General features: G+C 43.1%; 1 protein-coding gene across 1 annotated transcript; it reads left to right on the top strand.

The window, feature by feature from the left end:
* Positions 1-11,969: 11,969 nt before the first annotated feature.
* id2a (inhibitor of DNA binding 2a) lies at positions 11,970-14,401 on the top strand. The gene is made up of 3 exons (XM_073484436.1): positions 11,970-12,417; positions 12,723-12,783; positions 13,687-14,401. Exons 1-2 carry the CDS (start codon positions 12,064-12,066, stop codon positions 12,777-12,779), a joined length of 411 nt encoding a protein of 136 aa, XP_073340537.1. The 5' UTR covers positions 11,970-12,063; the 3' UTR covers positions 12,780-12,783; positions 13,687-14,401.
* Positions 14,402-15,272: the final 871 nt, after the last annotated feature.

Here is a 15,272-nt window from a genome sequence, read left to right as displayed (position 1 = left end):
CACACACGCACACACTAAGTGTTGCCTTTTTAATGTGTCGTCAAACCATCCGCTAATTCCATTTATACGGATAAAACACTCTCACAAATAGATTACCTGCTACATACGATCCCCTCTTTCACTGTGAAATCGTGGCACGGAGCCACATCCTCCCACTGCTTCGTAGTCCATTAAAATACAGATGAGAGCGTTTTACAGCCTGGGCCAACAGCAACGCCTCCCAGCTAATCCACCAACAAACACAAACATCAGATGAATTATCTGTAATGGAGAGGACTCTGTTCTGGCACCGCTGACGGAGAAATGAAACAAAACATGAGTTTATTTTGGTAAATATTTGGATTTCATTTTGATTCAGCTTTTCATGTACGTAATTAGCTGGCAAATATAGATCTCTATAGAAATCGTTGCTTTTTTCATCAAGAGGGTGTTGGTGTCTTTAGGTGTGCTTCCAGCAGTTCTTTTCAGAAGCGCTTCATGCGTAAAAACTAGATACAGAGGAAAGTTTCTTTTTTTGCTTCAAGCATTTGAAGAGTTTGTCAACTGCAGCTTCTAAAAATGCACTTTCGGAAGAGAAACCAGCTCCATCCATCCATCTATCCGCGACCACTAGCACACTTGACAGTTTCACTGGCTCAGGAGCCAAGCAAACAATGCTGCTCTGACAAGCGAATCTCTCCCGTGTCGGAATCTCATCTACTTAAAGCACTATTTATTCAGCACACATCCTTTTAATGCTGAATCTTGGCAACAGCGCATGAAATCCAGCACCTTAATTCCATTAGCTTGTTACTCCAATAAGTCCCAATAATCTAAAGCTAACTGCAACACATACACAGACGCTGGAAATACCCGAGCCATAGCTGCTCCCTCTGGGGTATTTTTAATAACACTAACAGCCTTTAAAGGTTGATTCATTCTGCTGATATCAAAGTAAATGACCACATTAACCTGTGCTGGCTGGGACTGACTGTAGCTGAGCTGAAGTAAAAAAAAAAAGGAAAAAAGAAAAAAACTGGTGGCAATATGAAACACAGCAGGTTTGGAGGATTTAATGTAATTACATCACAAAGACGTAAAGACGCCACAGCTGAAGAAAGTTGTTATTCAAGCATTTTTCCTCTCCCGCTGCTGCTTAGTTTCCCACCATCCTGAATGAACCGCCGTATGCTTGATCATAGTCCACACACAGGGCTGAATCTATTGTTGATAAGACACTGAAGCTTCTCTTTAAATGGGGCTTAGCAAGTGTCGTTCAAAGACTCTGCTCTTCATTTCAAAAGTGACTCAGCTTTTGTTAGCCGGGAGGTGAAGAGGGTCCTAAAAGACCCAGATGCCCTTGGTGGGAAAGAGCAGATAAACTGCTAAAAGTGAGAGAGGCAGAAAAAAAACCCTGACCCAGACCGAGACAACGATGGCGGCGCGAGACGGATAATCTGCGAGGAAAGAGAAAGGGAAGGTAATAGGGATAGTAAGAGCATGCCAAAAGAGAAAGACATGAGAAAGTCTGTGTTGGTAGGTCTGATCCTACGTGAGCCGATGAGATGGGTGATGGGTGAGGAGGGGTGAGAGATAAGAGCCAAAGAGGATTAGGGCCGTGAGAACCTTTGTTGTTGTGATCAGTTAAAAGCACTGGCTCTCAATGATCCACCTGACCACTTCAATGTGCTTACAGCAGCAAATCTGCATGCGAGGGATGACAAGACACCTTCAGCTGCTCTTTGAGCGACCTGTCTGCAGTAGTTCAGGCAAATTTTGGACTGCTGTTTGTTTAAAAGTCTCTGCAAAGTGCATAAGTCTAAAAAATAAAAGAGTCCCATTGCAGCATAGATGGAGAAAACTTTGTCGTTCTTTTGGAGAACCCTAATGGATGACTGTCATGTGATTACAGGTTGTGTCCAAAATCCTTCACTAGACACCATATGGCTCATTATATAATGTGTTTACCATATTCTAGCGTTTTCTTTGTGTCTAGACAGAATTTTAAAAAAAGAAAACATAGTGGAGTTATCCCAAATCATAAAAAGTAGAAAACAATCAAGAGCTACCTACACATACTTTTCTCGGGTGAATGAGTGAGACGGGAGGCAAATGTCAATTAAGGGGAAAGTTGAGTGAAAACCGGAAGTATTTTTCCTCTTGGGACCCTTTTCATCAATCTGTGGCGGCAAACTGTGGGAAGCAGCGGGCTTGAGTGCTCACCTGGGCCTCCAGGTTGGGCTGCCAAGTACCACAACACACATCCCACAAGAAACTGCGACGCATGGTTTCACTTGTATTACTATAGAATAGGGAGATTGGTAGTAGAAATCACCAATCGGGAGCACAGCAGGAGAAAAGGTTAAAAATAGGGAGAGTCCCGCAAAAATTGGGAGTCTTGACAAGTATGCACAGGTGGGGCAAAAAAAGTCAATGACAATGAAAGGAAGGACGTGAGTAGTGTGTGATTTTGTCTCCTGACACATTAACCTACAAAGTCCTCTAACCTGCCAACACTAGGGACAGCGAGGTCATAACCTTTGTGTTTTTAACTGGGAATTTCGGAGGGTTTGGCCGGCTGAGGGGAGTTTACACTCGTTTTGTTTGTGAGTACGTAGTGTACAGTGAGTTTTAGGAACTTTCCCACTGAAAAGTGCTATCTGATGCAATGAGAACAGTGAGAGTGAACAAACCATAAAACCAAAAGTTAAGAGACATTGCAGATTTGTTTTGACAAGTGACAACTTTTCATGTCATTTGATCCATTGTTAGTATAAAAATCCTGCAGTTTGAAATCTGACACTGATTTCAGGTCAACACAGTAAATTACGGTATGATGGTATGATGATTTTCCCACCAGAATTTTATTTCTGGCAGCATTGGAAAGTAAATACCTTATTTTATTGCTCCACTAACTTTCTGGAAAGAATTCTGTAATCTGGTACTGATTACGGGCAGAGTAGCAAAAAACATCTGAGGTAGTTATTTGACCTTAAACCTGCAGTGTGGAACTTTTGTCTTCAACTCTGCGGGTAAGAGTAATTATACAAATACTGTCAACTTGCTTCTGACACCAAAGGCACCGCCATGCTTGTTTGCTTTATTGCTGTAGTTCATCGCGCTTCATCTCCAGCTAACCGGTATTTAAGGGATGATGTAAATCGTATCAGCTGCGCGATTTTACCATTATTATAAAGGCAATTCTATGTAGAGGACAGGGCTGTAGCCAAGATTTTAGATGGATTGAGGTCATCAGTTAAGGGCACCGTGAATAAATATATACAGAGAGATTTATCTGGTGCTGATTTAAGGCTTAATCAACATTGTCTGATCTCACTTGGCAAGGGCATCACAGTAATGGAAGTCCATTTATATGTAAAAGTCCCACGTTCCAGGTTTAAGTTTAGTTGTGCTCACTTGTTGATTTCCAGAGAAATTTCCTGGATTGAAAGAATCGAAAAATCCTGCACACTGTTGATCACCCACACTCACTTTATTTCAGCACTAAAACATAAATACATAAAATGAAAGCAATTAAAGTAGTCAGGTTTTTTGATCTGACATACTTCACTAAGGGTTTCTGGTGTGGGAGAGCTTTGTAGACTTTGTTGCCTCAGGGGGACTTTAACTCTAACTCTGTTTCTAAAATCCTGGTTACGGCCCTGTCCTCTACATACAATTTATATTAATGGTAAAATAGTGAATGACACAGTAAGCGAATGACTTTCGGACCCAGTCTCATTGACATGTTATCCAGTTTTGAGTGTCTGGACTTGCTGGTGCACTATATTTTTCACACTTGCTCTGTAAACAATAAATAACACTTGAAAGACAGTGGAAAGCATCTTGGCAGTAACGGTGTTAAGCTGTTGGCTTAGAATAGAAAAGATTTAAGTGTTTTTCTATCGTTTTGGCTTCTCGGGGTGGACGGAAGATTTTTACAGAGTGATCAGAAAATGCCTGTAGGATTGAAACATGACATTCTCTTCATGAGTTTGACAATTCTTTAGTTTGGCCGTGTTTATTAAAGCCCACAAAGGCATCAAAAGACAATTTCCTGCACACATATTACACCTGAACACGTGTGTTATGGCAGCACCTAGCAGCTCATACCCCACCGCTGCAGCCTTTCTTCAAACACCAGACACATAATTTACCTCAGTAGAAACAACACAAGCATGGGTGGTCAGAGATGGCACATAGGACAGAGCGATGAATCAGCCAGGCCTGAGCTGTTCTCTGTTTTCACACAAAGGAGTGTGTTTCCTACATTAACTCTCTCTTCCCTCTGTGCTGTATAAATATATAAAGATTGAGTAAGAGCGAGATGACTGTGGTCAGATGGTTTGAGGTTATAAGGAAGTGGGCTCTGCTGCAACAAAGAGATACAGCAGAAGGAAACAGACTTCTGCTTCGTCCAAAATGTTGACCTCCCATGTTCCTGATTTGTTCTGTCTGCATGGGTTGAGGGGGTCACAATGGTGGATAGTGACCCCTAAACGTAGCCTGTATATAGGCTAGCATAAGTCCTTACTATGAGGAGATTTACACCTTGATACTTTAAAACGGGGTGCACCACTATCTTGTTCTCATGTAGAGGCTAGCTGTTAGTAAATATTTACACTCACGAAAAACATTCATGAAGTTTGGTTCAACAATTAATTTCTGATAGGTCTTCTGAAAATGTGACCAAATATATACATACAGGGATTTTAATATTTGGTTAAATGTCCCTTGGCTATTTCCACCTCAACTAGGTGCTTTTGGTGCAAAACTTTTTCTGACCCTTTTATCGACTTCTCATCTATTTTGGCAAAGACGGACATTAAAAGGTCCTTTGTGAGCTGAGGTCTGCTGATGTAAGTCATGTGAAAGCTACTAAATGGACCTTGTGGGGAGTTTGTTTTGTCCAAGGTCAAGAATGGACTTTCAATTTCATCATAATATCAACAGTACAGCCACTCTTTGCTTTCTCAACGGTCTTAAACAATCTAACTTTTAGTTTTGAAACCAAAAATAAATAACTGTGAAGGTGGCGGTGATCAACGCCACACGCAAGGGTGAAGTTCCCTGAAATTAAATCCAACTCGAGGGTGGACCGTTTGTCACACACCGTCCTTAAGGCGCACACAAAACCATGTCACCACAGAATCCAAGAAGTCTCAGGCTGAGGTGGTATCAGAAGTTAGTTTCAGGTCTCGTATAAACTCTCAATTCCCCTTGGAATAGAGGAACCTGACCGCCTGCGCTCTGGGATTGAAACGACACCAACTTCATCACTTTACTCACTGAAGCTTCGGTTAGAGCTAACAAGCAAAGGCCCAGTGAAATGACATTGTATTGTTGCTGCACCTGTTACATCTCCACAGCAACTGACTCAGTGGTCATTAACACCAAATGGTAACGTTGATAATTTTCTGCAGCATAACTCGGTGACAGATAAACTTAACTCCCAATTTACACGCAGACACCAGCTAACCTCCGTTCTCCCCCGCTGCATTAAAAAAAAATCTGATTCCAACAATCATCTTCTGACAGTGCGTTCGACTAGAAACCACACTGTCATACTCCCTGTGTGAAAGTGGAGATATGCAGATATCTGATTACTGGGGTACAGACTGCTAGCTGCAGTGACAGCTGTGCCGCACTGATAGGTGGGCGACACAGCAATGTTAACGTGTGATTGTATGCCAACGGGCAATATTGCCCAAAAGTTAAACTGCAGCCAACTTTTCCACACTGCCAACTGGTTGGTGGTTATCACGCTGGCCAAAAGATCTGAGTGGTTCAACTCTAAAAGAAAATAAGTGTTTTTTTAACAACTTCAGATGCTCGAGTTCTATAGTAACAAGGTATGGCATAATATATAATTCAAAGCCTCAGCTGTCCACCTCCATCATCTACCTCCTGTCACATCTCCTGCAGCCAGCTGTGTGTGGTGGAGGAGTGGTGTGTGCAGGGCAGGGGAGGGCCGGCCTCCAGGGAGGCTTGGAGTGGCCACTCCACGACCAGCCTGGAAGCCACTCGGGCAGCCATGGTGCCTTTGTCTCCCAGTCCAATCTGGCCACCTCATCACTCCCACCCATCCATCCATCCATCCATCCATCCATCCATCCATCCATCTCTCCCAAAGCTTCCTGCCTGCCCGTGTGCCTGCTGCAGCCTCTCACATTACAATAGAGCCAGGCCTCGATGGCTGTTGCTCAGAGAGCAGAGAGAGTCCCATCTGGACCACAGGAGAGACTGAAGAGGCAGGAGGTGGACAGAGAGGAGGACAGAGCAGATGTGTTTTAGTCAAGGCCAAAGATGGGTTCAATCAGAGTTACTCTCCACCTGCGTGCATTAGTTTTCATTTTCTAGAAAAAGAATGAAGAAAAATAATTCGTAAAAGATGAACTCTTGCTAAATGTGGGATTGTTGCACACTTATTGCACACTTATATGTTGAACTTTGTTTTGTCATATTTTGATTGATTTTGATTTGAATATCAGCTGGCATATTCAGATGGCATGTAACAAAGTACATTTACTGGGGGTAGTGTAATTAAGTACAACCTGCATTAATTGTACCTCCTGTATTTCCATTTTCTTCTAGTTTCTACTTCCACTCCACTACAGTTCAGAGGCAAATATTGTACTTTTACTCAACTACATTTATCCAATAACTTTAGTTACTAGTAACTTTTTGGCTCGGATGCTGAATTTATATCTATTCTAAGTGCTGTATTGTAGGCAACTGGACGTGTTTCAGTTTCTTGAAGACGTTTCACCTCTCATCCAAGAGGCTTCTTCAGTTCTAACTAACTGGAGGGGAGTTTGAAGGCTTTTAAACTCTGTCTGGGAGTGTCCCTACAGAGTCGTTTAGGACACGTGTGAGCTCTGAGTTTCAGAGTCCTTAGGGCCACTTGTAGGTCGTTGACGATGTGTATGAGAGGTGAAACATCTTCATGAAACTGAAACAAGTCCAGTTGCCTACGATACAGCACGTAGAATTACCATGACCTGGATGACTGAGAACAAATTTATATCTATGTTTACTCAAGTACTGTACTTTTCTGTACTTTACTTGAGTATTTCTATTTTTCTGCGACTTAATTCTACATCTTGGAGGCAAATTACTACACTACATTTATTTGATAACGTTAGTCATGAGTTAAAAAACACACATTTACATGTATGTACATATATCAATAGTTTACTTTTACTCATACTTTTGATACTTAAGTACATTTCATATCAGACACTAATACTTTAACTCAAGTTGTGGGCTATTCGCACGGATGACTCAACGTGATACTTTACAACACTGGATAATGTTCTAATTAATAATTCTGTAGTTAGTGCTTCTTAAACATGAGGGTTTCCCACTTTTGTTTGTCATATACAATAGTATAAATTAAATAGCTTTGGGTTTTGGAGCATCTGTGGATAAAACAAGAAATCTGAAGATGCTTCTTTTTTTCACTATTCTCTGACATTTTAAAGACATAAGATAGCCTCATAAAAATAATTATTAATAGATAATGGATTTTTTTTTTTTTTTTTTTGTAAAATCAGGCTGCATTGCACGCGCTTTAAGATGCACCAGTGAATGTAATAACAGCTATAAGGTATTTGGCCGATGTGGCGGCACTAGTGGTGTTTGAGATCACAGTTCACCTCCCCCCTTTTTTTTTTTTTTTTTTGTTGTTGTACTCGCTCCTCACATGGCTCCTGTTTGGGGGTGTTATAGACCACGCCCCGCAGGGTCGACGCTGCTACAAGAGTCCCCGCGCCACCAGATGTGTACACTGTTCCACGCGACAGGCGCGTGGCAACCCCGGAGAGGGAAAGGAGAGAGAGCGCGAGACTTCTCTGTTCTCCGGGACGATGGAGAGCAGGCGCTTATTTGCGGTATTTGACTTACTTCGAAGGACGCGGACGGTGAAAGAAAAAAAAAGATGAGAAAATCAAGGCAGGGAGGTTAAATCGAGTAAAAAAAAATCATATTTTACTTTTAGATGACGTCGGTGTTTGCGACTTTTTTTAAGGCGCTTTTTAATCGTCGTCGTTGTTTTTAACATTTATTAGACTGGAAATTGTTTGCAGATAGTCAAAGTGTGCAGTGTTTTGTCGTTTAACTTGCTGACTTGCTGTCATTCTGTGATGGAAGTCTTTACCCTCCGCTGCGATGGGACTTTTTAACCTAAGGATAGGTCAACAAAAAATAATGAGTATTTTCTTTAATAAAATAATTCCGAAAACGGGTTAATTGTTTCAAATCAGCCTAATATTAATTGAAGGAGTAGGCCCCTGAGTGCAGCTGCAGGGCGGAGGAGCAACAAGTTGACCGGAGCGCAGACAGTCCGACGCCGGGGCTGCAGGGCGCACTCCTCTCGGCTGGCAGCTCCGCTTTGTTTTCCGAACCTTATCTCCTGAACCCAAACTAATAGGTTTGTGACCTTCGCTGCGACTGAGGAATGCCTTTGAGTCTCGGAGGGGGCAAGAGAAACTTTGGAGAAACATCCAAAAGCGACTAGTCCTCCGCTTGTGCGTGGGCTGCGTGGGAAAAGTTTGGTTGTTTGGTCAAAAACTCTCGCCCATGACGTCTGCATGCGAGGCGATTCACATGACCGTTCATCCGTTAGCTTTATCAGGGTCAAATGTAGCAGAGGTTGGTCATCACACTGCCACATCTGGAGTATGAAACATGCCTCCCTGTTGGGTAGTTTAAAGGGGCACTATGGAGTCAGAATTTTTATATGTACAATATTAATGAGGTAAAAACACAAACTCAATATTTATGTTTTCCTGTAAGCGAGTAAACAAGCTGTTCTCAGAGGAAAATAAGGTCCCCAGAAAGCTGTTTGAAGCTAGAAAGGTGGCAGGGTCCGCCAAATATAAACAAAGTAAAACAGCATGACATTGTGTTGTCCTTTTAGGTCACTTTGTTTATTCAGTTGTGAAATGAGAGTTTGTTTTATTCAGTTTGTTTAGGCATTAAAAAGATCTTTCTCGTCTGGTGAAGATCACTTCCCCAAAACTACATAGTGCACCTTTAAACTATAGCAATGTCTCTCAAAAGAGATCGAGTCCTCCCTGACTAAACAACTTGAGTAAAACTAACATTAACTTGGGTTGAACTCAAGTTGTAAGTGTTCTTGGTGACATTTTTAACATTTGTTGTCAGTCTGAAAGCTTCATGCAGACTCTTTTTCATACCCGAACTCGAAAAAAAAAAAGATGCCTTTACATTGGCACCATAAAGTCAAGGTTATGACAGTAATAAATAAAGGAAGTATTCAGATCCTCTACCTAACTAAATCATTATTCCACTTAAAATATCAAAAGTACTCATAAAGCAGAAAATGGCCCCTGTGGATGTCACACCACGTCTGTCATATATTTTATTAATAGATTCCTATTACTAATGCATTATGGTGTAGGCCTTTGTAAAATTTTACTGTTGTACAACAAACTGTTGGAGGTGGAGCTCAGTTTAACAAGTGTTTAACAGTGCATTATATTTTACAAGATGATCATGTTCTGTGAAGTGACAGGAGACAGTCTGTTGGAGAATGACTGGGTAAAAAGTTTCCTCTGTACTGTAGGCAGACCTGTAATGAAACGGACATACTCAAGTAAAGTACAAGTATCTGATTACTGAGTAAATACGCCAGCCAGCACCGAAGAAGAGACCCGCAGCGACCCGAATAAAACCCGTCTGAGGCGTTCAGAACGCCCCCGGTTCGGTCCCGGGTCGATCAGCTGAGTACCCCCTCTGATTGACAACCCCGAAACCCCATCTCCATGGAAACCGCCTCAGCGGCGCCGCGAGGGCTGGCTCGAGGGCTGCTGTGAATGGGGTGACGTCACGGCGCCGGCGCCAGAGAGTCTGCTCCAAAGACTGAGCGAGAGAGGGGAGAGGAGGAGGAAGGGAGAAACAGGGAAGAAGAGAGAGAGGAGAGGAGAGGAGAGGCAGGGGTGAGGCTGCTGCTGCTGCTGCTGCCGCTGCTGGAGGAAGAGGAGGAGGTTCGCTCGGCTTTGCACCGACGTGCTCTTGCGCCAATTCATCACCTGCCTGTCAGGCATCAGTCAGGGGTGTCGTGCGAAATGTACACAGCTGTGGCAGCGAAAGGAAGACGGGGAGAAAATGGAAAAATCCGATTGCACCAGATGTGGACACAGACTGCAGGAGCTCCAGATTATATTAGAGATGCATAAAAAAAAAACAAAAAAAAAACAGGAGCGTCAGACAGCTGAAGGAGAAGGTGTCCGCGCCTGGTGAATAGAACAATCACACAGATGGTGATTTTTTTTGTGAAATGCTGCAAAACATTTCACTGACACTCCGTGCGCGAAATGGTCATTATATAGATTATTAAAGGCTTGAACAACTTTTCTGTCTCTCCACCGTCTCTGCGCACAGTAATCCAAAGAAGAGCTTGCTTGTGCTCTCCATAAAGATCCTACCTGCCTCTGCAGACCGTGCACTCCTCTTGTGGTCCATTAGGATTACTTCGGCTTTTAGGATTTCCTTGTTGGTCTTTCAGCCGAATTGTCATTAAAACAACCTCCCCCCCGCCCAAAAAAAACCCCATCAAAATCATAATCTTCCCCTCTCAAGTCTCTCTGCGTCCCGTGGTTTAACAATCACCCTCTCCCAGCCTCTTTAAAAATTCATTGATTTGATTTTATCGCGGAAATTTAATCCATAAAGCAACAAAAAAAAGGGGAAAAAAATCGAGCACATCCCAACAGTCCACAACTGCCCCCGGGGGCAATTAGTTAGTGCGGCATCAAACAGCCTCCCACCTCCGGCTGAAGAATGAAGAGTGTAATTCCTACAAACAAATGGCTCATTCAGAAAACATTAAAGTGTCAATAGTAGTTAATCAGCTCCTCACGTGCGCAAATATGAAAGGCACATTTGTAGGCCGCGACTTAATGAACTTTGACACACAACAGACTCAGGTGACAATTAACATAGAGGTGCACGGGACACATTTGAATAGACGCGCAGAGACAGGCGCGTCGTTGCTGCGTTTGGTAAAAGTGCACATTAGTTAAGTGGAATCTTGCGCACACAGAAATGGTTATATATGATGCAGGCAGAACCGTGAAAACTGTGTATTAAAGTCTGTCCACTCATCTTAATGTGTTTATTTTTTAATTCATCGGACTTCATACACTTCAGTGCTGGAAACAGTGAATAAAGAGACGATCCTAAAGTGCGCCAAATGAGTGAAACACATATTTCGGACATTTATCAGCTCAGCTAGGATCCTTAAGCTTTGTTTTCTCGTGCGTAAAAAGTATCTGCATTGTCGCTGGTGTGACCATTTTCCTGGTGGAAGCTGTTCAAACATTTCTCCCTCAGTCAGACAGAAAGTTGCCTTCACACCGGTCCGGGCTGGAGTGAATTAGGAATCATCAGGCGCGCCTGATCTGGCACCTTTCATCACAGCTCCACACCTCCAAAACCGCACATGACAACTTAAAAGTGTAGAGGAATGAGTGATGGCTGACAATTTGTGTGTGTGTTTGGTCTGTGAGATAAGTTACCAGACATAAAGTCTCGCAATGATATTTTTATTTTGACTGGAGCGTGTTTTTAATGTTTAAACACATATTTCCTGCTTTATTTTTCAAGACAAAACTACTAAATCAGATGTAAATCGTGTAGGCAAAGGTGTTGGCGCGTGCTCACACTTTTTCCATAGTCAATTGACAGCCATGCGAATCATTAATTTTCTTGATCAGAAACAGGTAAGGGCTTAATTTTCCAAATTGCCCACCGGAGCAGCTGAAGCGCCCTCTGGGCCCCGCCTCCAACATGCGTTGCCACTGGTAACGCGATGGGGAGGGGAGGGATTTGAGCAGGAGGAGCCAATGGGAGCGCTCGAAGGCGTTGACCGACAGGCTGACCCTGGCCAATTAGCGCGTTGGACCCGCCTGTGTCGCATGCCCAGCCTGCTGCCTATATAAACCACACTGACAGCTTGGTAATCCAGTCTGATCGCTGATCGTCTGGCAAAAACAGGACTTAAAAGAAGCAAGATACCGACACACACAAACCCTCTCGCCTAACTTAAACACAGACAAAATGAAAGCAATAAGCCCCGTGCGGTCCTTCCGGAAAAACAACGCGAATTTATCAGAGCACTCCTTGGGAATCTCTCGGAGCAAGACCCCGGTGGATGACCCGCTCAGCCTGCTGTACAACATGAACGACTGCTACTCCAAGCTGAAGGAGCTGGTGCCCAGCATCCCCCAGAACAAGAACGTCAGCAAGATGGAAATCCTGCAGCATGTAATCGACTACATTTTGGACCTGCAGATCGCGCTGGACTCCAGCGTCGCAATAACCAGCCTGCATCACCCTGCGCGGCCGGGGCAGGCTCCGTCCAGGACCCCTCTGACCACCCTCAACACAGATATCAGCATCTTGTCATTACAGGTAATTACACCGTAGCTAAACAAGCCAGACGATAGCCTGGTCGTGTGGTGGATTCCTTTTTTATTTTGTGCGCATAGCCGGTGCGCCTTTTGTAGCCTATGCGTAACTCGCACAAAATGGCTTGTTGGAGGAGAAAAAAAAAAAAAAAGAAAATGGCATGTTTTTTTCCTCTCTCTCTCTTTGTACAGAATGAGATGAGGAAGATATCCGACCTACATAACAGTGTTTCAAACGGCCGACACCTCGATCGGATGCTGCGTAAAAGAATTAACATTTGGTCTGTTTGTTTGTTTGTTTGTTTTCAGTCCCCGGAGTTGCCATCAGAGCTGATGACAGATGACAGCCGGACTCTGCATCGTTAAAGCGGTAAGTAGGCTGTCCTCATGTCTGCTGCTGCATTCTGTCCAGGGCTTTCAGGCTCCTGCTTTACAGCCTGTCTCCCAGTCTGCCGGAGCAGAATGGGAGCTAGAATTACCATTCACCAATCCCATTTGTTCGCTCGCTAATGTGCTTCCTCGTCTCACGTCGCTGTAATGCTCCCAATATGTTTTTTTTTTTTTTTTGCATGAGAATGCGCTGCAGAGCCGGGGCGTCGGATATGACGAGGGCGCGGGCAGTTTTTAATCCAAATTTGATCCTATAAGATTTATTTTTTTTATTATTCCCCATCAGCCCTTTAAAAAACCAACACCACGGGCTGCGTTAGGACGCGAGTGTGTCAGTAAGGTGACCCAGATGACTCGAATAATTCTCCTCTCGCTGGTGGAATAAAAATGGAAGATGTTCGCTCCAGGCTGCGTGGGTTTTACTGTATATAAGTAGCAGTCGTCAGGGTTGTATTATACCCTCTTGTGTCTATAATGAAGAGCATCTGCAACAGGAAAATAATGGCTGTTTGGATTACTGCTACTACGATGTCTGCACATAATTGGTACAAGAAGTGGGTAGGCGCCAGCTGAGCGGCAATTACGCTGATTCTTCCCCAGATTGTAGGCTGAAGTTGTGCGAAAAGTGTGTGTGTGAGAGAGGGAGAGAGTGTGTGAGTCCCCCCTTCTTTCTCTCTCTCTCTCCCAGTGTGTGTGTGTGTGTGTGTGTGTGTGTGTGTGTGTGTGTGTGTGTGTGTGTACATCTGGAGCGCAGGGTTTGCTTAGTATTGGGAGTGTTTGGTTAAATGTTAAAAACTGCGGCTTCCTCCCTGGCGCCAGTCTGTCCGGATCTCTGCCCTGTTTGCATTTTCTAAACACGCCTCTCTTTCTCAATCTTTTGCAGGTGTTTGGTCAAGACGCAAAACACACACGCACACACACTCATATACACACACACACGCACACACACACACTCGCAGGACCTGGGGAGCAGGACTTTCCCCCTCCTCTCCAACTCCAACCCTCTGTCCTCCAGGCCTGGATTTTTTTTTTTCTTTTTTTTTTTCTTCTGACGCTGAAATCAAGAGACTTTTGCTTATTATGGGACAATCTTATGTGATGTGTTTTCTGTTTGGACACTTTCATTATTATTTAACTTAAGACTTTTTTTTATTATTATTTGTGGGTCCTTTCTGGAAAATGGAAGGCGCTTTATATTCCCGACAGTGGGAGGAAAAACGAGATTATTGTCACAAGGATTATTTCAACCCCCTCTCTCCCCCCTCTTGTCCCCCTCTCCTCCTTGTTGAAGTCTTCGCTTTTTTTGCGGAGGTGGGAACGTGAATAGAAAAGACAACTTGGTTAGTTACTGTAAAAAGTTTAGTCTTGTCTTGTCAGAATTGTTGGCACATGAAGGACTGGACGTTGTTTAAAAAAAAAAGAAAAAAGTTAAAATGAAAGAATGAACCGTGTGAACTCTTATCGGGAGTTTATCTTGTATAGTTGCAGGAATTTGAAACTTCTGCAAAAGTGTAATGTTGTACTTAATTATGCTGAAACTTTTTATAAAAGTAATGTAAATTGTACCTTTTTTATACAAAAATAAATCAAAAACGCAAGTTGGAACATGTTTCATTTTGGGGAGGGTGGGAAAGGGTGAGAACTCAGTGTTGGTTTCAAGACCAGTGCGTAAAACCAGTTCCCCAGCTGTGCGTCCAGACGTGACAGCGCTGTGTGTACACTGAACATCTGACGCACTTCAGAAAAACAAATCCCACAACAAAGTGTCCTTATCAGACCTGCCCTGTGTGACCTATAATGATCCAAAACACAGCGTCAACACTTCCCAGAGGCAAACACGACCTGGAGGCGCACGGTTGCATAAAAAGCTTATTTAGGGCGCACTGACTGCACTTTTACTTTCTCACATGCTATGTAAAGTAAATAGGATTAAATGGTTCAGCGTGACAGCCTGAGCCATTAAAGCAGCGGGCTGTAGGCTGTTTTTAGAACAAAAAGTAGGCAATTATGGAAATTTAACTTTTAGGTGAAACTGGGCCGGTTGTGCGGTACTGATCATCACCTCACTGGAGCAGCAATTCCTTCTTTATTTCTCATTTTTTTGAACAGTCACTGTGTTGGGGTTGTGTTGCATCTTAATATTCTTAAAGTTTACCTTATATACACTTCAAAAAAATGTTAACCTGTCATGTGACAGAGCAGATTACACTGGTGTCCTATGTTTGTCTTTATCAGCCAGATGAAATGAAGCAGTGACAGTATGGCGATGGCTGGATAATTCAACCACAAGTTAACTGCTCTCAAATGCCTTGAATTATTTTATTATTACTATTATTATTAGACAGAATGTAGTCCTGTAAAGGTGGCCGGCTAATATGGGGTCACATAGTTGGTATCATGTAGTGAAACCCCTGCTGTCAATCATCTTCTCTATAATACTTATATGTTTAATGCTATGGAGCCACTTTG

This window comes from Pagrus major, chromosome 16 (assembly GCF_040436345.1).
Source record: "Pagrus major chromosome 16, Pma_NU_1.0".
NCBI lineage: Eukaryota > Metazoa > Chordata > Actinopteri > Spariformes > Sparidae > Pagrus > Pagrus major.
This window is presented reverse-complemented; position numbering and strand designations above follow the sequence as displayed.

Coding starts and splice junctions, on each gene's coding strand:
- id2a (XM_073484436.1), top strand. CDS start 12,064: ATGAAAGCAATAAGCCCCGTGCGGTCCTTCCGGAAAAACAACGCGAAT. Junction 12,418..12,722: donor TCAGCATCTTGTCATTACAG/GTAATTACACCG, acceptor GTTTGTTTTCAG/TCCCCGGAGTTGCCATCAGA.